The sequence below is a fragment of the Mastomys coucha genome, unplaced genomic scaffold, assembly GCF_008632895.1.
Source record: "Mastomys coucha isolate ucsf_1 unplaced genomic scaffold, UCSF_Mcou_1 pScaffold20, whole genome shotgun sequence".
Classification (NCBI taxonomy): domain Eukaryota; kingdom Metazoa; phylum Chordata; class Mammalia; order Rodentia; family Muridae; genus Mastomys; species Mastomys coucha.
The window spans coordinates 99,555,420-99,578,853 of record NW_022196903.1 but is presented as its reverse complement, the minus strand read 5'-3'; the positions used below and the strand labels follow the sequence as shown (position 1 = coordinate 99,578,853).

At 36.6% G+C, this 23,434-nt stretch overlaps 1 protein-coding gene across 8 annotated transcripts in view; it reads right to left on the bottom strand.

The window, feature by feature from the left end:
* Cntn4 (contactin 4) overlaps nt 1-23,434 on the bottom strand; it is a 975,079-nt gene that overhangs the window by 493,701 nt on the left and 457,944 nt on the right. For all 8 annotated transcript variants that reach the window (XM_031382788.1, XM_031382782.1, XM_031382784.1 and 5 more), the window contains one exon: nt 4,295-4,442. In XM_031382788.1, coding sequence (XP_031238648.1) covers nt 4,295-4,349 — 55 coding nt within the window. In that variant the 5' untranslated portion in view covers nt 4,350-4,442. The remainder of the gene's footprint in view (nt 1-4,294; nt 4,443-23,434) is intronic.

The following is a 23,434-nucleotide window of genomic DNA, read 5'->3' as shown; positions in this document are numbered from 1 at the left end:
TTATTCTGTGTGTATGTGGGATATGTGTGTGTGTATGTGTTGTGTGTATGTTCCTATGTTTGAGTGTGTTTGTTTGTGTGTGTGTGTGCACAAGTCAACAAAATGTTCATAGTTATCAAAGAGTCCTTTTCTAAAAGTGAGATAACTGCTGAAGTTGGTAAATGGCAAACGGGAGAATAAATTTAGCTTCCCTGAAACCAAGACAATCTGAGACTGTACCAAGCTTACATTTTTACACATATCCACAGAGGGTTTTCTTTTAAAGTCTCCATGCCTCTTGCTGCACATCAACATATGGCCCAGGCATTTTATTCTTTCTTTCAAACTCTGCCAATGTGAACAGAATTGAGAACACATTGTAAAGCATATGACTTGTAAGAAATTTCATATTATTTGAATTAAATTGTAGATTTAGTTCTGGCCCTATTGATATACATATTTGCATCTCTAACCATGAGTACAGAAAGAGTTGAAAGAGGTTTTTTAGAGACCATCTGCATTACACAGAGGTGAAAACTGCATCTATGAGAAGTGAAATGACTTGTCCAACATATGTTAAACAAAAAATTAATAAACAGTGGAAAGAATGCATTTAATCAGTAGCAAGACCTAGATGTTCATAGGTTTAACTCTATGATGCTGCATGTGCATGAACTGCTGTAAGTAGAAGCATGTTTAGGCACATATGAATAAACATATGCAGTCAGCTCTTCCATCATTAGCCAAAGCTATGCTTCCTGCCTGGTGTCCTTCCTTATTTATGCTATGAACATTAGGTATCTATCTTCTATTGATTTTTGTGCATGTGTTATTGGTTTCCAGTCCCTCGAAAGCAGAGTCAGAGAGAAATACAAGAGTAAAAAGGCAGAGGTTGCTACTTTGGGCATTAGGGGCTCTTCCTGTTGGGGATTCCTAAGGCATTGCAAGAAAGACTGCCTGAGAACTGACTCTAAGTAACAGAAGACTGAGTCATTTATCTGTGGACTGTCATGCTTCATTGACTGAGGACTGCCCCTATGGAGAGTGTTAGTGTTTCATGGTTCCTCATGCTTATGATGTACGAGAATGGCTTGCAAAGAAATAGAGAAAAATGCTACCAAGCTGTAGTTGAAGTAAGAACAGGTAAGGGGCTGTTGGACCAAGAACACGTGATACAGAGTTCTAGGGATATCAAGCAATAGCAAGCAATTTTAATATTTCATATATCCATTTCTAACCTGAAAATACGTGTTTGTGTTAATTTCACTGGTTACTCATTTACTGACCTAGAATAAAGGTGATATGAGTATCCTATTGGATTCCATAACAGCACTATAGCATACAATTGGTAATCTCTCTCTCTCTTTCTCTCTCTCTCTCTCTCTCTCTCTCTCTTTCTCTCATCTGTTCTACATGACTGACCTATATAGTACATTCATTAAACCAATGCCAGCCCTATATGTTGGACCTCTAGTTGTTAGGCATATTGCAGTAAACTAAAAGGACAAAAATCTTTCAGCAATATAGCTAATAATAGCCTCATTAACAATACACCTCCAAAACAGTATTCTGGAGATACTGATAAGTGATCTGAAGAAAATTGAAGCAATTAGAAAAGTAGAAGATGTGAGCAAAAAAGAACAGTGCTATTTTAATTTATTTATAGTTGCCATGAAAACATCATGTAACATACATAACATTATAGGATATATCTACAAATGACAGGGATCAAATTGTAGGTGTATTAAAGGTATATTTTTGATAAAAGGAAGCCCTGAAGTCCAATTGTAAATGATATTATTTCTGTATGATAAGAAAACCAGTGTTAGGAGGAATTATTAGGAAGTAGCAATATAAGAATTACATATAGGCCAACTTTTGTTTCTTTGTATAAATTGTGCATCTTTAAAAAGTGTCTTAATTTGATTCATTATCCTCTGATACTAAAATTCCATGAAGATATGCATAAAATGTTAAAACACTATGGATTCAGGTACACACATCAACTACACGCCTGTGTTCATTTTTCATAGTCAACAGCATCTCTGAGTATGTGTTGCCAATTTGTAGGTTTTCTTGCTCTTTAAGAAAGTAGGGTATTTCCATTCCATATTAAAATGTCTTTACTGGTTCAGGAATAAAGTCAATCATTTTGTTATTCAACTTTTAGATAATTACTACAAGTATGTGTTTGAATTATGACTAGAGACAGAACCTAGCATTTGCTGGGAACAATAAGAAAGAAAGAAAAAAAGAAAGAAGAAAGAAAAGCCCCCCCAACCCAAAAACTCAATGCCCTTGAATAATTATTAAACCTTAAAGGGTTCCTTTTAGGCATGGTTACTCTGGTTATGTATTTGAAATGGAAAATGATCAGCAAGGAAGATATTTGAGAGTTGATAATTACAGTAAACATAAGCATACATACTCTTCTTGCCAAACTCATTGTGAAATTTAAAGCTAAAGAAGTATAGGAAAAATATGGATGATACACAGAAAGATGGAAAAGAGCAGTTAAGCAAATCTGTTCAGCATTGATAGTGTCAAGTGCTAAGGAAATTAATGAAATTAAGACAAATAGCAAGCAAACAAAAACATTAATTAAAGCTCGACTTTACCTCTGAAAGAAGCATATGGTAAGAGAATATTAATACATGTAAAACAGTTCACAGAAGGCTCATGGAAACAGTCAATGTACCGAGTCTATACAAATAGCTACTCAGGTAAATGGTGTGCAGTCTTGAGGTGGCATTGCAAGGCATTCAAGACACAACTGAAAAGGCTTGTCGCTCTCTTGATTTTGAACCCTTTAATTTTCTAAAATCTCCTCAAGAACACTGGATTAAATGAATGCACTGCTGATGTATAACTAGGAAATCTCTTCACTCTTGTATAGTTTAAAAGATAGCTGTGCAGAAGCATTATGCTAAACAAATCATTCAGGACCTCAGTCAAGGTCTTTAGGGAATTAGGTGTCAAAGAAAATCAGCTGATGTGCATAATTTGGGTTATACTGTTGAGATGGGTGACAATTTTGGCACTCAACATACAAGGGAGATACAGATGATCTCTCAAAAGAGATAGCAGAATTTTCATTAATCATGGAAGAGTGAATGTGTTATATATACAATCCAGACGAGAATGATAAAAATGTAATTTAAAGAAAATGTATTCAAAGAATTAGAAATAAACTACAACAAATTAAAATAAACAATACACTAGGAAAATAATAAAGAATTTATCAATGAGTAGCAGTTTAATATTTAAAAAACAAGAATGCAAACACAATTTTAAGGGTGAATTTTAATCGTAAACTGGACAAATTAGCAATACAACTAACAGAATGTAACCCATGATGTTAGAAACTATAGATTGCTCAAACTATAGGTTGAGACAGAAATGTCCCAAGTACAGGATCAGTGACTTTCAGTAATTTTTTTCAACTTCTTGATTGATCAGCAATATTGTCCACTACTGGAATTAAACAAACAAACAAACAAACAAAACCATAATAACTACTTTCCTCCTAGGTTTATAGTGGAGTGATCCAAAAGCCCTCTTTGTTTCAAGTTGTTAAAAAATGAAAATATATTCAAATATCATTGTAGGACTACACGCTATGAGCAACAAATCAGGTCAACCAGAGGCATTTAAAAGGACTCTGAAAGATACATAGTACCTCAACACCTGAAACAATTTCCAGCCCAGGTGGATTTACAATTCATCACTCCTAAATCACACATGTCAGGTGCTAGTCTCAAATCTCCCAGAAATCCCCAAAAGCAATAAACAGCATGTTTGAACTTTTAAAGCCTCTTTTCTAGTGGTTAGCCATAACCACATCTTCTATATTTTGTTTTCAGGTTCCTCGTAGACTATAGGGTTATTGAAATGCAAAAACAGATAATAATAAGATGGAGTGGACTGAAAGAACTATTCAGATAAAACCCCATCCACTAACAACAAGCAGGTAATGCTTTAGACTATATTATCGGATTTACTTCCTAATACCTCTGTGCAATTGAGCCCTGGGATGAGCAAAAATAACCAATGCTCAAACTAAATTATGGCTTAAAAAGCTGTAAAGAGATCTATCGTCAAATCAAACATCACTGCGGATGTTTGCCAGATCACTGTGGAAAGAGCCAGACAAAGACTAGCAAGAGGGCGTGTTCATCACTGTCAGCAAATACTAGTCACAGTAACCTATGCACTTATGATTTTACCATTGCCATCTAAAGCAAAGGCCCACTTTTGAATTAGTGTGAAACACAGTGGCACTTTTAAATCAAAAAGTTTTGAAATGACACTCTACCTGCAAGGCACAACATGAATGATTGCAGCACTAGCAGTTCCCATGGCAACCTCATCTTCAGTTTCCGAGGTCAAAGGAGTTTCAAGTCCAATAACAAGTGAATAGAACTGCTGCTTCTGTTCCTTTTAAGCTTTGTGCAACCTTTAATCTGTGGACAAGAAGAGATATTACAATGAGATTTGGCTCCATGTCTTCTTATGGTCTCTTCCTTTAATTGAGTAAGAATAAAATCCACTTGTGGAATATATTACTGAAGAAAAAGAAAGAACATTGAATTATGAATATAAAGACAAATAAGCCTCCTACTTCTATTTTATTTTGAGCTCGGCTCTCTCTATATAGCCCACACTGGATCCAAACTTCAAATTCTTCTGCCTTAGTCTCTTCAGTGCCAAGATTACAAATGTAGAGTCATATGCCTAGCCTGTTTCATATTCAGTTCTTTCAAATAATACTTAGACAAGAACTGGGGCTAATATGCCCTTGTACATACCTGGTAATATAACAAGAACTTCTCTTGATTGGATAGGCTTTAACATAAAGACAGAGGAAGAGACCCTAATTTATCTGATTATTTTCTGTCCTTTTGTATTATGTCTTGTTATTTTTTCCAGCAAATAATAAATCAAAATGTAAAAATAGCATAGAAAGAAATGCCCACAGAATAAGAAAAATAATGCTAGCTTTCACAGACCTTATAGTGAACCCTGGATTTACAGATTGGAATTGTGTGGGAAATTGAAATTGTCCCACCCATTTATGTATTTTCCTACTGTGTTCCATATTTTATTTTAAAATTGCTATCACATAGATATGATTTTCATGAATACACTCTTGGAAGGTTCATGTGCAAGATGGTTGCCACAAAATGTTGTAAAGTAAGATATAATGAAACCTGAGAAAGGGGACCTGATTATGCTTTTGAAGGAGATATTCTCAGAAGGGATGAAGGTTAAGTTCTCAATGGACCCCTAAGTCCTTGCAAGAGTGAACTATAGCAAAGACCCCAGTCTTATCAACTCACTCATCCTCTGGCTCCTATCTACTAGAGTGATATCTTTTTCTTGCATAAATCCATTCCTTCGATCCAGCACAGAGTTATTGCCAGAATTTGTACCATACTCTTTGGACTTTAAACTTATAAAACTATGGGCTACAACAACCTTCCTTTTCTACATAAGTGGCTGCTGGAGGTATTTCATTAAATTGAAGAAAAATGGGCTAATACTAAAGGCAACCAAAGTGCACAATGCCACTGTCTAGTGAAATAAATTGCACCAATTATGAGTTGTTGTCAATTGGGTTCACATGGAGAAACCCAAAACAAAATTAATGAAGAAAGAACTCACATTGTTTAGAGGAAAATGGGTACAATAGAAGATAATCATACTAAGTAAATTAACTCAGTCTCAGAGAGACAAGTGTCATTTGTTTTCTCGTTTTCTTGAATTCTGGTCTCACAGGGATTTGAAATCATATATGTACAGGTGACATGAAAATAGAAGAAAAACTGTCTAGAAGGACAAAGGGAACCAATGTGAGAGAACTGGGGAGAATGGATAGCTTTGAGGGATGATAGGGAATAGGCTCGCAGTGTGCCTTGTACTTGCATGAAAATAGCCTTATGCAATGTTGTAAAATAAAACCGAATTATATACAAAGTATAGAGAATTTTAAAATAGGGTAATTAATCCTAAGATAACTGCTGATAAACAATTTCTTTAAACAGACAAGCATAATAGTCTTCCTATTTGGCCAGAAATCTTAAACTAGAACTCTGTAGTAAAGATAGCCTCTTTATTCTGTGAAACTTTGAAAAGCTATACAACCAAATATAGAAGTCATAGTCATTATGGAGAGCAGTGGCAACTCCTGGGAGAAGGGAGCATCTCTTCTACCCATGGCCTGGGCAAACAGAGCAAGGACATGTGGGGCCCAGCCCCAGATTGGTAAACTTTTAAACGAACACTCAACAGTATTGTATTTTGAAAAGTGATCAAGTTTTAATGATTGGCAATCAGCTTGAAATATTTTAAGATGTAGATCAGGTATGTGCAGTGAGACTGAACATTTGATGACTGAATGCTTGGCCTTAAAACATTTATAGCATTCCTTCTAAGGCTCAGAGTACATTGCAAAAGAGGGAATTGGAAGCATGTAAGAGCAAAAGATAGGGGGATGAGCTATAAAATGCTATCTTCTAGGCAAGACACAGCAGTGTAATCAGGAATTTACAGCAGCTGCCTATACCTGGCTGTACTCAAGAATAGCTCATCAACACTCAAGCATGAATGGATGAAGGGTTGAATTATTGGTACTGATCTGTTAAGGAACAGGAGAGTCACTACTTTCTAGTTTGTCTCAACTTGTGAGCTCACTAGATAATTCAACCAATGCTCACAAAAATGGTTCTAATTAACTAAGTGGGTCAAGAATCAAATCAAATGTCATTAAGGACTGGTTTGGGTAACAGTGTTGGGGACTGGATAAGAGAGGGTGGGGTGGAGGATGAGACTCATCAGGATACAGTGTGTGTGTGTGTGTGTGTGTGTGTGTGTATGAAATTCTAAAAATATGATTAAAAATAAAGAATTTACAAATGCATATAAGTACTTTTTCTGTCTTAGAATGATGTTATGAACTACAGCTTCCCCGGTCCACAGTAAAAACTGCTGAGTCAGAGTCTCCAGAGGCTGGGTATAGAAATCTTCAGAAGTTACCTGTGTTTGAAATCTGGTCCACTAAAGGTTGTAGACAGTGCTTTCGTGAAAGACTATATGTGTATGTATCACAGAAAATAATTTCATACTCTCATACATATGTAGTACATATCCACTGTACTGGTTAGTTTTATGTCAGTCTGACACGAGCTAGAGTCATTTGGAAAGAGACAGTTTCAAGAATAAGAACGTCCCCACCAGAGTAGCCTTTGGCAAGCCTGTGATGTATTCTCTTCATTGGTGATTGATGTGGGAGGGCCCAGCCTATTGCAGGTGTTCCTAACCCTGGGCAGGTGGTCCTTGGGTAGACAGGAAAGTCAACTGAGCAAGGAATCAAGAATAAGCCAGTAAGTAGCACTCTTCGTGGCTTCTAAAACAGCTCCTGTCTCCAGGATCCTGTCCTGTTTGATTTCCTCTTCTGATTTTTTTTCCTCCTCAATATCAGCAATACAAACCCTAACTAAGAAGTTTACCTAGGTGATTTTATTTTGCAATAAATCTAATGATTGAAGATTTTAAACAAATTGCACTCTGATGCATTGCTACATGGCTTCAGTGTTTCCTCTCATCCTCATGGCTTCCATACGTCTGGCAGGCAGCCATGCATGATACTCATATGGAGTGCCATCTGCTTTCCAGATAGAATGGACATGCCTAAATGAACAAGAGACTGTCTCTAGCTCCTAGGAGCTCAGGTTCCAATTGAGACAGCTAGCCACAACTTCATCAGGTGTGATATACACTTTTATTATGGAAGGATAAAAACTTTCTGCGTTGGAGAGCCCTCAGCAAGTCGATGAAAGCAGAATAGCACCCTTACAACACACCTGGTTTCCACATAAGTAAAAGCAAAGAATTCCAGAGAATCATAAAACTGGAAACTCTGGCAAGCACTAGTTGTGTAGTCCTAGGTATTTCTTAGCCTTTCCATGACTGTTGTTTTGGGGGAAAAAATGTCCCAGTTAAGACAATGAAATCTCTTTGAAAACTGTACAGCACTAAAGTTACCACATATACTCATAGGTCAGCCTCAGCCACACATATACACACATCAATATGTATATACATTACAAATGTAATACATATGTACATTGTGGAAATACCTAGTATTTTGTAACTGAATATAATCTGAGATTTCTCTTCCAATACTCATATATGACCAACACACTGTGAGCAAATACAGGCCTCTGTGGCAAGGTGCTCCTAGGATTAATTTACCCTACCTGCCACTGAAAAGCCTTTATGTCTGGCAGGAAGACAAGAGAAAATGAGCTATCATCTTTAGAGAAGTTGTCTCTCTTTTGTGGTCTTAAATAGATCCAACTGTGATAGAGTCAGACTTAATATATTGTGAAGACAAGAGGAACCCTTGACCTGTAATGTGCTGATGTGGCTGAAAGTAGGTTGCATCTTAAATTGGACCTGTTCAGATACTCTTATAACATGAATGGTGATTAGGGCATTTGGATAAACAGGATGTGCTGATCAATGAAAACTATTAATGTCTAAAGTGAGTGATCAGAGTATTAATAATTAATTTGCCAGGGTAATGTCATCTCAGATCTAGAGATTGATCTATAATGTTAAGCAGTTTCTAGGAGCAATTAAAACCAGCTTAGGAAATGTATCCAGTTACACAATAAAGATTTAGCTTATGATGTGACACTATTTATAAGGCATATTCTGTGAAGAGCTGAAGACTCTAAAGAAGGAGAAATTCAAGAACTGTATGGACATTTATTTACATTCAGGTGTGTAAGGTTCACCCTAATAATCAGAAATAATAGCATCCTTGATGGTCATTTTTCTAGTGGGCAGGATTATCAGAAGCAGGAGATTTTCTGAAGGGTGCTGGAGATTCATGACCCTCATGTGGCACTGTGGTGCTGGATAGAAAGTTTCATAATTTCGGTTTTCTTGCCAGTGCCAGAAAAGAAGGTGCAGGATAAGCTGAGAGTTATGGTGGCAATAGATCTCCCGTGCAGCTTTGAGCTCTCTGCTTTATTGGAAGGTAGCTGCAGCAGAGGTAGTATACTATGCACTAACTCTGAGATGTTCTCCAGGACTGACACACATAAATTCTGGAGAGGATGCTACACAATGAAATAGAACTTGGTTATTTTTCTCTGAGGAAGAAGGAGATGGATAACTGAGAATTCTCCTTTTCCTGGTTTCTTTTTCTGTATATTCCGATACAAAACAAAACTTTTCCAGTCCTTTGAACAGTAGCTATACTAGTAATCCTACACAAGGCCTCACAATAAACCATTGATGAAGCCTCAGAAGAGGGACTCAGGCAATTGTTGACATGCTCAGCCTGGTCATATATTCACCTACTTCTGACACTGCTAAATTCCAATTATGTAGGCATTCAAATGACATTGATTCAGTTCATGTTGTAGGGACAGTTCTAGGTGGAAAGTGAAGAAACAGTGAAGGCAAGACCTTCTCTTCAGTGAGTTCACAGTTTACTTGTGAAAGACAAATAAACCAGTAATTATAACTAAGCACAAAGCTTCTAGTGAGTCTGTCTGTTAAGGAAAGTTGTTGAGGTAGATAAGGAGGGGAAAGGGATGCAGGAATGGGTAAGGCAAGGGTTTTGAGGACTTGTTTCCAAGTGGCTACATCAGTGAATCTTCAAGTTCAAGTAATGGAGAAAAGCTATCTAATCTTAACTACCAGAAAAATCAACAGTCAAGAGGTTATGATATCAGACAATATCAGGTTTGTAAAGACACAAAATAGTGAAAAGTGTGCTTTGCCACACTGCCTTGTGCTCTCATCTTAGACTTAACATTCTCCAAGTGGGTGGTTCAGTTACAAAATAAATATACATATAACTGTAAAATTTAATTCTTCTTGGAAAGATTAAGGAGAATAGAAACGAGGAAAATAGAAATGGCTCCATCCTTGAGTTGGATTGGTATGGAATACTATTAAGCTATCCTTGTAAAAGACAGCTAGAAACAAGCTCTTACTGGGGATCACAAAAGAAAAAGGGTGTTGAAGATCAGTTCTTCTATCAGTCTTCATGGTGTAATAAAGGTTTTAAACTTGGGCTGGAAAGATAGCCCAGTCAATAAAGAACTCACCTTCCATGACTAAGAACTTGAATCTCGATCCACATAAGCAACATAAACTACTGGGTATGGTAGAATGTCTTAGGACAACAACTTCTGCATGCACAGAGTCTCAGACTTGATTTGGAAGGGTGAGAGCTGAGCTAGAATGAAATTTAAGCAGGTAAGGATCCTAGCAAGATGACTTCCCTGTATAGAGATCTGCTTTCCATGCCTCCCATTAGAGCAGCAAATACTAATTTATATTTTCTCTTTTTCTCCTCTGGCCAACAAGATAATTGCATGTCCAAATATTATGTATGCTTTTTTTAACCCACGATGTATTTTTAAGGCCTCTAAGCATGAAGATAAAGCAGGAGGATGCTGGATTTGAAATGAAGCACACTGAATTCTTTCTAGTTTTTTATGAACCATGTGGTTTGAGGAAAGCTATGCAATTTCTAATTGTGTCAGATATTCTGCAGGTTAGAAATCACACATGAACCTCTATCAGCTACCAGAGAGTATTCTAAAGGTAAAAGAATGTTTTATAAATGATTATTCTTGTGTTGGTTCAGATTCTAATTTAGCTTTTCCCACCTACTTGTTACTTATCAAACTGTGTTTTTAAATTTATGATGGAAGGGGACCTTTGATTTCTTATTTGATATTTAATAGGCACATCAAATAATAGTGGCTGGTCAGGAAAGCCAGTCCCTAAGTAGCTAGCATGTAAATGGAAAAATAGATATACCTAACATCTATTGTCGATGGGTTTTTACAATCACTTCTGATTTAAACCTCACAAGTACCCTGGGGTCCGGCTGCACTGTTCTTTATAGAATTACAGTTTTGCAATTTAGAATATGAGTCTATGCAACTTTTCCAAGGTCAAATATTCAGCAATCAATACAGACTCTATTTAAATCCACGTCTTCTTACTAAAAGTAGTTGACTTTTGCTATAAGCAATGGATTCTTTTTGGAAAGTAAATGTCTTTTGGTCTGACATCATGTTCTGAGAATGACTGTCACCTCCACCTTGGCTTTTCATGTTGCCCTTCATCCAAGTCCGAACAGGGCTATCATCAAGCAGAATTATAGAATGTGTATAGTGTTCCCATATGAAGCATTGCATGGAGCTCAGGACCGAGACTTTGTCCGAAGAACACATTTCCTTACTGTCCTTTCCAACTGAACTTTGGTTTTCTTGCTTATTATTACTTATTGAGAACACTGCCATTTTAAAATCAGCAGTGCAAAAGATTATCAATTGAAGTTGTGTTTGTATAGTTGATCATTTTCTAGCTCTACGCCTGTTTATTGAGGGGTCAGCTTAATCAGGTTGGTTGAAAAAGAGTGAATATAGATTAAGATATGAAGATTAGGGGAAAATGAAAAGCAATGTGCCTACTATATGGATGAGAAAAGGGGACGTAGGCAGGACTTCCTGTTCAATAGAATTTTTAGTAAGGCCAGTTATATGAATAGTAATGTACAAATTGTAAAGATCGAGGCCTCTACTCATAAGACATTTTAAAATCAACCAAGTAGCCAAGATAAGTGACCATACAACTTAGCTTATAATTAAAAACGCAGTTGTCATTGGATACTGAGAACTCACATATCTTAGTAGATTATTTAACTTTCTTTTTTTTTATCATCTTTGTTCTACAATACTTCCATTCCTATGTGGTATCCAACACCTGCCAATTTACTGGAGATTGTAATAAGTAGACTGCTAGTAATTCTGAAAAAGAAAAAAAAGAAAACAAAAACCTGTGTTTTAATTGATTATATTGCTTGTGGAAAGAATGTGAGGTATAGTGTAAAATACTTGAGAAGTCACAATCGGTAAACAAGGGGTTAACATGAGTTAGATGGAATTCCTCCTGTATACTCTACTTACTCACCTAGAGACAGCTTTGGGTGATGTCTACCAAGATCATATTAGAGAAGATCTCAAGAAATGGGGAACCCTACTCACTATCTATTTAAAGGATTTACCATCTAAAGGGTCCATTCTAAAGCTGGGCAGTGGTGGTGCATGCCTTTAATCCCAGCACTTGGGAGGCCAAGGCAGGCAGATTTCTGAGTTCAAGGCCAGCCTGGTCTACAGAGTGAGTTCCAGGACAGCCAGGGCTACACAGAGAAACCCTGTCTCAAAAAAAAAAAAAAAAGTGCTTTCTACTTCTGTAGATTCCATAAAATGATTAATTTAAATTGACATGTTCTATGGTAGAAGGCAGGTACGCAATATTAATTTGAATTTCAATTGAGGATATCAGAATTCCTGAATCTGGAGTTACAGGTGGCTGCAAGGAATTGATTATGGGCGCTGGCAACTGAATTTAGGTCTCCTGGAAGAAAAGTCTGTGCCTGTAACTGTAAATTCATTCTTCCTGCCATCATTTCTATTCTTTAAGGATCTCTTTCATCTAAGAGTAATACCAATTTCTTAGTGCCATTTCTCCTCATAATAATTGACTTTAGACCTTTATACATGGCTACTGAACATCAATCTGTAAAAATTAAAGTATCTCTAATAATCAAAATATGGTATTAAATATGTCACTTGTCTAAAATTCAGAATAACTGGCATCCAGGCTCGGTGGTACTACTGTCTCATTTCCCAATTTCCTTCTGCCATTAGAGACAGCTGGACCAAATTGCTAAGCTTCCTATACCATTGAAATGCATCGTTCTCTCTGAAAAGAGCTGTTTGTTCATATTTAGTTAAATAAAAAGTAGTCATCAGGCCTTTGCTACCATTGGGTTTTCTATATTCTCAATTCCCTGTCTAAAAAAATAAATGTAGTTTGAGGCTTTTAAGTTCTGTGCACATGTTCTTATAGGAAATTGAATCTCTAGCTGCAAACAGTCACTATGCACACCATGCGCTAAGTGATTGCTTACTGCACTGATTCCTAGACTTTTATTTAACTTGTATATATATATTAAAGGAGTATGTACACATTGCTTGCTTATTTTTATTCCTCTCAGGGAATGGCTCCCCTTTCTAGGCTCTTTTTCTGGTTTCTCAATATTGAAAATTAAGTTTTCCTTAAGTGCTATTTATTAATGTTTTTATTGTTTATTACTTTTTATGAATAAATATTTTCATCTGTTAGTAATCATTTTCATTGACAAAATGTTCCCTTTTCTACTGTTTTCCAAATTTAGTCAAATCATGTATTTGATTAATACATTTTCATCTGAGTATCAATAATTATATTTCTTTTCTTCCTGTTTTTCTTTTCTCCCTCTTTCTTTTGTTTAAAGATTTATTTATTTATTATATGTAAGTACACTTTAGCTGTCTTCAGACACTACAGAAGAGGGCGTCAGATCTCGTTATGGATGGTCGTGAACCACAATATAGTTGCTGGGATTTGAATTCAGGACCTTTGAAAGAGCAGTCGGTGTTCTTAACTACTGAGCCATCTCTTCAGCCCTCCCTCTTTCTATTACCATTAGCAATTTCTTCATCTGACTCCACTGTAAACTGTATATCAAAAAATTATCTTGTTCTCTGTATCATAGTGAATCTATTCAATAAGCTGAAATATACCTTTCAGCAATCAGCTTTAATATGTGAGATATTGAACATTTTTAAAGAATGTTTTTTAGTTTGTATGTATAAGTGTTTGGTCTGTGTGTGTGCGTGTGCATCACATACATATCTGCTGCCCACAGAAGCATGAAAAGAGGAAGTCTTATAACTGAATGCACAGTAACATGTAGGTGCTGGGAATTTAAACCAAGTTCTTAACAGAGCATAAGTGCCTTTTAACTGCTGAACAATCTCCCCAGTCAATGTAATAAACATTTTAACCATTATGTTTAAAAATAAGCGTAACAGATAGAGTTCAAAGTCCCTACCATTGTTTAGTTGAAAATACAAAATTTGTTTAGTCTAATCATCAAGAAAGAATATGTGATTGTACTCCTCAATCATGGTAGTGATGTGATAAGGTAATATAATACAAAATTTCTACAAAAATGGTAAATAATAGACATCACTTATAGAATTCCTGATGGAGCCATAGTTACCTGTGTATTAGTTTTAAGTGACATAATCTTTAAAATGATAATTAAAGTAGGCAGCAATACAGTATTCATTTCACAGGCTATCTAAATTGTTTCTTGTTAGTCTTATGAGTAAGACAATAATTGTAACTACATATTTTCCTTCCTAAGATCATTGAGGTGTGTTTAACACAATGATATAGGCAACAGACATACAGAATACTATGTTCCCACCCAGAAGTGAATCGTAAAGTTTCATTTCTAGGGTATTTAACTACTCTTAAATTTCCCAAAATAGAGACGTGGAGACAATTGTTGAATATAAAAACAGAGCTTTTCTCTTGCATTCTTATGGCTCTGATGCTTCATCCTTATATTAGTGTGTCAGACCTATATTGTTGTATGTTCATTACAATAAAAACAATAAGAGTATATCATAGCTCAGGAAAGAAAAATGTCTGGCACCTCTCTGTTCTTCCTCTCCCTCAGAGAACACTGTTAATTGATTGGTACTCATCCTGCCTAGCCTGAGGGCAGCTCCAGAATTTTCTCAACAGAGCACTTCAAATAAACACGACAAAATCAATACATGTTGCAAGTAAAATAAAAATACCTTCGCTCCCCTTTGGTGGTTGAGCATGTCTGCTCTAGCATCATACTGGGCAGGTTGAAATCCCAGCTTTACCATTTAGCTGTTGACCGTGGGCATGTCATTTAACCTCTACTAACCTCACTTTCTTCTTTGGTAAAATGACAGTAAAGATGCAGAGTTGTTGAAAAGAATATGATAGAAAAAAGTCTTTATAATTGGATTCTCCTAGAAAAAGCTGAGCTTGGTTTTGAGCAGGAAAAAATCCTATTTCACGAATAAGGGCAGGGCCTGGAATCATCTGGCATTGGGAAGAAATAGATGCAGAGATGAGTACTTAATGACATAGGGGAAAATCCTTGGAATGCCTTCCCAGTGAACATTACAGGATAGTCATTGATGGAGGACCAATGGTCAGGGCCAGAAGCTACATTCTTTCTCCTGCTTTCTGGGTATAGGAAAGCAGGCTCTGGAGATCCTTGGGCTCTTAGCACAAGCAGAGGAAATTACATTTCTTAGCAACCATCTCACGTTTGTTTTCTTCCTGCCCACTGGTGTGCTGCACTGTGCCAATTCTGCTAAACTCCCAAATAAATCACTGTTAATGAAGCATGTTGCTATACAGACAGCAACAGGCACTTTTTAATCACCTAAACTAAAGAAGAGCTAAAGGTAAGCACAAAACACTCTAATTCCTAATACATTAGGTGTCAAATTTAAAGAGGCAAGAGCCATGCAACTTTCAGGGCTTTTACTTGCACGCACTTAGTGGGAAAGTAAGGCTTACTAGTATATTTATCATTATGCACAGCTTGCCAATTGCTCGGACAGCCAAATCAGATATCCGGGAGCTTAACAGAGAGTCTGTATCTACTTCATCAAAAAGAGAAGATTTCTAACAAAACAAAAAAAAGCTCCCACAGATTTGTACAATAGTCTATACCAATAAAGGGGCTAAATAAAATCTTACAAATTATTTATTGAATTCTAGCAGCAAAGCTCCAGCAAGAAACAGGAAAGAAGCTGACCCATGGAGATCATTTTATTTTGCCATGAAACGAATCATCAAACACTTCTTTTAAATACCATAGAGCTGAAACATTAGGGCATAGATACTAATTAAGAAAATATATGGTCTTTGGTGATAAACACAATATTGATTCTTGATTCTTAAGATTTCAATCTCCTTTATAGCTCTACTTTTTCATCTTTAAAATGGAGATATTACCACATTTTTTAGATGATTAAAGGGAAACTAGTGAGATATCACACACATGGTTGTATCATCATAGTGAAAAAAAAACATTATTGTCTCTTGGTTAGATAAGTATAATCCTTCCTACATTCTAAATCTTATCCTCATACCCACAGGTAAGTGTAGGTACCACCCATCATCAATGGAGCCTTTCACTTTACCAAAGGAAATCACAACTGGACACACTGCAGAGATCAGCCCAGTCTCCATCACAGTTACTAACTCTGTGGCTCAGGGATCATCATAGAAGAGAGGAAGCAATGCCTGTTAAGAGCCAGGAAAGGAGCTAGTTTGCTGAGAAAGAGTCTTTCCTAAAAATGGCTATCTATACAAGACTGGAAAAATGGCAATGTCAATGGACGTGTTAACATGGAATGGAAATTGTGTAGGGAGTCAACCCTAGAGGAAGAACTCCAGCTAACTAATGACATAGCGTTAGATTAGATTAGAAGACATAGCAACACAATCTTTAGGGGTTTGTTTTACTTGTGGCAAAGTTGGAGCATCTCATAATGAAGTGAGTAGAATTTTAGGACATACTATTACCTCTCCCCGCTCCTTGTTTAAGACACATAAACAAACATAACAACCAAGAGCCAAAAGAGTATAAAATCATATGCTTTGATTCTGTGCTATTATTTATAGAACCCATGTTATTTTGAAACAGTCATCTAACAACTTGGATTGAAGGTCCAAGATTTGCTCAAGAAAGGAAAACATAGCTAGTTAATTTTATTTTTCTCCCTAATTCCTACCCAAAAATTCAGATTTGAGGGTTAAAAAAAAAGACAAGGTACTGGAGGCAGCACCTTATTTAAATAATTCTTTTTTTTTTAATTTCTAAAAAGCAAGCTGTACAAGATTGGGTGTGTTAACATCTTGCTATGGAATAGAAAGGAGCATATGGGCCCCACTCATTCCTGAGGATATTTACAGTTAATAGCTGATGGGGGTGGAGACCTTTTCTTTAAGGATGTAGCCAGTCATGAGGTGCTTCTGCAAAGAAACCCTCACTCATGTTCTCATACACAGCTTAATGAAACACATCGGGTTACAAAAGGTAAACACCAATGTTAGGGATAAATAGTTTGGAGGAGGAAAGAGATTACTGTGTGTTGAAAAAAACTCAAGAGAGTATAATGTGGGAGGCAGGTGAACATGATAAAGCTACATTATATACATATGAGAAAATGTCAGACCTATATCTCGTTGGGCACTGGAGATCTTAATGAATTTGACTAGTTTCTGTTCTCATTGACTTTACATCTAACACATATTCCAGTTTATTTTCTTGAACACTTTCTTCAGCAATTTAACTTCTCATAAAACAAACGCCTGTTTTATTGTCTCTTAATCAATGACTGTATACAGATGTTGCCACATTTCCATATATCTGAACAACTCTTAGTGGAATTTTATTTAGTTCAGAATGGTTTTCGAGGGGCTTTTAGAAATAAAACAAAAAAATTATTTAAATAAGGTTCTGCCTCCAATAATTTACCTTTTTTATTTTAAACACCCAAATATGAATTTGGCATAGGGATTAGGGGGGAAATAAAAATCACTAACTGTGTTTTCCTTTCTTGAGCAAACGTCATGTAACGGTTGCTACCTAAAGGGTTAAACGGATTACCTGTCACAATAACTTGAGGTATATTATGGCTTCTGTTTGTCAAAGAGTCCAGGAGCTGGGAAGTAAATGGGAGCCACCTATTTCTTCAACAGAACTTCTGCTACTTCCTTCTGGCCCTGTAAATGGCCAATTTCACTTCTGTGTGTTACATCAGGGCAGACATCTGTGACATTCAAAGGGACAGAGAGAGCAAGAATCCTATAAAAGTCCCTGTAAAGGCTGCTTTTCTCTGCATTGGGAGGGAAGACTTTCTCATTAGTTACAGAGACCAACCAATGAGATCAAATTACAACATCCAGATTCAAAATGATTGGCATGCTCCCACCGCATAGCAACAGAAGAAATTATACATGTGACAGTTTTGAAAGAATTATGCACTGCTCTTATCAGTGACTGGTTACCTATCTAATTTAGTTAGCCAAAAATAAGTAGCAAGTAATGTGTGTGTGTGTGTGTGTGTGTGTGTGTGTGTGTGTGTGTGTGTGTGTATTTTCAGATGACTTATGCTAAATTGGGCAAATGATACAGGTTCTGAGAAAGCGGAGTGTCAGGGCTGGACTACCACTTATATAACAGATGCCTCTGTAGCCCTTTTACTTTTTAACTATTCTATTTTTGATCTTATTTAAAATGCCATGGGCGATCATTTCTACTTACAAAATGACTTTTATGCAAGAATAACTGAAAGACAGTATCCTAATTCTTACCAAATCTATTGAGATAACAACTAGGTGGCAATATTATAACTTTTGGTATGCAAAACGGCTATAAATGAGTGCAGTGATTGGACAACATTTAACAAATAAGGACAGCACATGCCTTGGCATAGAGTTGACATCAGGGTGGAGGTGTGGTTTGAGTGGTGACATCATCCAACCACATTAACGTAATTGTCAAGATCACACTTGGCAGTGATGATCTTGCTGCATGCTTTGATGTTTCACTGGCTGGGACACATTATTCTTTTGTCATATCCTTACAGTTTTAAACTACAACTTGAACATGAGAAATATTAAACAGCTAATGATATTCTACAAAACAATTAAACAATAGTTTCCAAATATTCAACGACTTAAAAAAGGTACAAAAAGACTCAGGAATAAGTCATTCAGTGATGAGGAGTAAAAAGTCATAGAAAGCATAAATGGTGATATTTTGGAAATGAATCCTGGAATTTGAAATTGTGGAACTTCAAGTAAGAACAGTTACTTAATTACCACTTATATAAAGTGGTAGTCCAGCCCACTAATTTCACTGTGTCAGTGAAAAATTCTTGGCTTTGTCTATTATATTTACATATAATATTTAGTTAGAAATAGGGCAAAAGATCTCTGAGAATTTTAAAATAGTACTTTAACATTTTATGGTATTCATTTGTTTGTGTGTGTGTGTGTGTGTGTGTGTGTGTGTGTGTGTGTGCATGTATGTATGTACATGTGCCATGTGCACCTGTGAATGCTTAAACATGTATAGGCATATAATGAGGTACTTGCCACTAAACTTGGTGATCTGAGTTTGATCCCTGGGACCCATATACTATTGTCTGCCATTTTCCATAAGTCTATAATTATTTCAAAACCTCATCATGGCATAAGTACTCCAGTAGCCTGGAAACTTCACTTGTACTATTTGTCTTGCTATTGATTCTCTTGAAGCAGAATTATCTTTTATAAATATGCAGAATTACAGCTGATGTTATTCTGTGGTGGCTAGTAACATCTGCCCGCAAAGTAAAGGTATTTTACATGCTGGCTGACAGAAAACAAGACCATCATAGAAAAGCATCTGGGAAAAAAGAAGTGTCTGATATTCCAAGACATTATTATTAACATCAGTGTTAAACTTTGTCATAGAACCATTTAGACTATGTGGAACCAAACTAGGCATTCAAAACAACTTTACCTTACTATCATAATGTAGAAAAAATAGGTAGAAATTTGGTATGCACAAAGAACACATAGGTTTCACCTAAATTTGTCATAAACTACTAAACTACTACTGAGATATATATATATATATATATATATACATATACATATTTGTATATGTATATATATATATATATATATATATATATATATATATATATATATATATATATATATATATAAAGCTCTGCTTTAAAAGAATTAATACCAACACAATTAGTATAAGTGAAACTCCCAGGCTAAAGTATTTATGCCTCAATGATATTTAAATTGGCAATTAAATGTGATGTGTGTAGAAGACCAAAATATTAAAATGGCCATAGTAGCTACGGTGAATTGAAAGAGAAATATCTCCCTTAGATGTAGACATTTAAACACTTCGTCTCTTGTTGGTAGTCCTATTTGAGGAGGGTTAAAAACTGTGGACTTGCTGGAAGAAGTTTGCCACTGCAGGTGGTCTTGAGAGTTTATATGGCCATACTACTTCCCGTTTGCTCTTTGCTCTGTGTCTGGTCTGCAGATGACAGCATCATCTCTCAGCTTCTTGTTCCTACTGCCATTCCCACCATTTATTACCATAACTCCTGCCAGGTTGGAATCTCATCTTTCTGGACAAGAAGCCCAAATGAAGTCTCCCTTGTGTAAGATGCTGTTCATCATGGTGTTTCATGAAACAACATGAAAGTTTCTAATGCTTCAGCATTATGGAGTTGTATGCTATACTTATAAGACATCTAACTTTGTCAAATTTAAGAACGGGAATGTTCTTAATATAGGATTCTGTATTAATTTTAGTTATTTGCAGAAAATAAAAATAGTTTATATTTTTTCCACTTTTATTACATATTTTCTTTATTTATATTTCAAATGTTATCCCTTTTCCTTGTTACCCCTCTGAAACCCCTCATCCCCTCACCCTTACACCTGCTTACCAACCCACCCACACCTGCTTCTTAGTCCTTTCATTCCCGTACACTGCAGCATAAAGCCTTCACAGGACCAAGGAACTCTCCTCCCATTGATGACTGACTAGGCCATCATCTGCTACATATGCAGCTAGAGCCATGAGTCCCACCATGTGTACACTTTGGTTGGTGGTTTAGTTCGTGGGAGCTCTGGGGGCACTGGTTAGTTCATATTTTTGTTCCTCCTATAGGGCTACAAACCCCTTTAGCTCCTTGGGTCCTTTCTCTAGCTACTCCATTGGAGACCCTGTGCTCAGACCAATGGCTGGCTTCGAACCTCCACCTCTGTATTTGTCAGGCACTAGTAGAGCCTCTCAGGAGAAAGCTATAATAGGCTTCTGTCAGCAAGCACTTGATGGCATCCAAAATAGCATCTGGGTTTGGTGACTGTATATGGGATGGATCCCCAGGTGGGGCAGTCTCTGGATGGTCATTCCTTCAGTCTCTGCTCCACACTTTGTCTTTATAACTCCTTCCATGGGTATTTTGTTCCCCTTTCTAAAAAGGACTGAAGTATCCACACTTTGTCTTCCTTCTTCTTGAATTTCATGTAGTTTGTGACTTGTATCTTGGTTATTCCAAGCTTATGGGCTAATATCTACTTATCAGTGAGTGTATACCATGTGTGTTCTTTTAAAATTGGGCTACCTCACTCAGGATGATATTTTCTAATTCCATCCATTTGCCTAAGGAATTCATGTATTCACTGTTTTTAATAGCTGAGTAGTACTCCACTGTGTAAATGTACCACATTTTCTGCATCCATTCCTCTGTTGAGGGACATCTGGATTATTTCCAGCTTCTGCTATGAACATAGTAGAGCATGTGTATTTATTACATGTTGGAGCATCTTCTGGGCATGTGCCCAGGAGTGGTTATACTGGATCTTCAGATAGTACTATGTCCAGTTTTCTGAGGAACTGCCAAACTGATTTCCAGAGTGGTTGTACCAGCTTGCAATCCCACCAGCAATGGAAGAGTGTTCCTATTTCTCCACAACCTCTCCAGCATCTGCTGTCACCTGAGTTTTTGATCTTAGCCATTCTGACTGGTGTGAGGTGGAATCTCAGGGTTGTTTTGATTTGCATTTCACTGATGACTAAGGATGTTGAACATTTCTTTAGGTGCTTCTCAGCCATTCGGTATTCCTCAGTTGAGAATTCTTTGTTTAGCTCTGTACCCCATTTTAACAGGGTTATTTTGTCCTCTGGAGTCTAACTTCTTGAGTTCTTTGTATATATTGTGTATTAGCCCTCTATCAGATGTAGGATTGGTAAAGATCTTTTCCCAATCTGTTGGTTGCCATTTTATCTTACTGACAGTGACCTTTGCCTTACAGAAGCTTTGCAATTTTATGAGTTCCCATTTGTTAATTCTTGATCTTAGAGCAGAAGCTATTGGCGTTCTGTTCAGGAAAATTTCCCCTGTGTCTAAATGCTTGAGGCTCTTCTCCACTTTCTTTTCTATTAGTTTCAGTGTATCTGGTTTTATGTGGCAGTCCTTGATCCAGTTGGAATTGAGCTTTGTACAAGGAGATAAGGATGGATTGATTTGCATTCTTCTCCATACTAACCACCAGTTGAGTCAGCCATTTGTTGAAAATGCTGCCTTTTTTCCACTAGATGGGTTTAGCTCCTTTGTCAAAGATCAAGTGACCCTAGGTGTGTGGCTTCATTTCTCGGTCATCAGTTCTACTCCATTGATCTACATGCCTGTCACTGTACCAATACCAAGCATGTTTTTTTTTTTTTTTTTTTTTTTCACAATTGCACTGTTGTACAGCTTGAGGCCAGGTATTGTGATTCCCCCAGAAGTTCTTTTATTGTTGAGAATACTTTTCACTATCCTCAATTTTTTGTTATTCCAGATGAATTTGCAAGTTGCTCTTTCCAAGACTGTGAAGAATTGAGTTGGAATTTTGATGGGGATTGCATTGAATCTGTAGATTGCTTACAGCAAGATGGCCATTCTTACTATATTAATCCTGCCAATCCATGAGCATGGGAGATCTTTCCATCTTTTGAGATCTTCAATTTCTTTCTTCAGGGACTTGAAGTTCTTCTCATACAAATCTTTTACTTGCTTAGTTAGAGTCACACCAAGTTACATAGTATTATTTGTAAATATTGTGAAAGGTGTTGTTTTTCTAATTTCTTTCTCAGCCTGTTTATCCTTTGTGTAGAGGAAGATGACTGATTTGTTTGAGTTAATTTTATATCCAGCTACTTTGCTGAAGTTGTTTATCAGGTTTAGGAGCTCTCTGGTGGAATTTTTGGGGTCACTTAAGTAAACTATCACATCATCTGCAAATAATGATATTTTGACTTCTTCATTTCCAATTTGTATCCCTTTAATGTCCTTTTATTGTCTAATTGCTCTGGCTAGGACTTCAAGTACTATATTGAATAAGTAGGGAGAGAGTGGGCAGCCTTGTCTAGTCCCTGGTGGGATTAGTGGGATTGTTTCAAGTTTCTCTCCATTCAGTTTGATGTTGACTACTGGTTTGCTGTATATTGCTTTTACTATGTTTAGGTATGGTCCATGAATTCCTGATCTTTCCAAGACTTTTATCATGAAGGGGTATTGTATTTTGTCAAATGTTTTCTCAGCCTCTAATGAAATGATCATGTGGCTTTTTTCTTTCAGTGTGTTTATGTAGTGAATTATCCTGATGGAACCATCCCTGCATCCCTGGGATGAAGCCTACTGCAATCATGATGGATGATCATTTTGATATGTTCTTGGATTCGGTTTGTGAGAATTTTATTGAGTATTTTTGCATTGATATTCATAAGTGGAATTGGTCTGACATTGTCTTTTGGGGGGGGACTTCGTGTCATTTAGGTATCAGAGTAACTGTGGCTTCATAGAAAGAATTCGGTAGAGTACCTTATGTTTCTATTTTGTGGAATAGTTTGAGGAGTATTGATATTAGGTCTTCTTTGAAGGTCTGATCCTGGGCT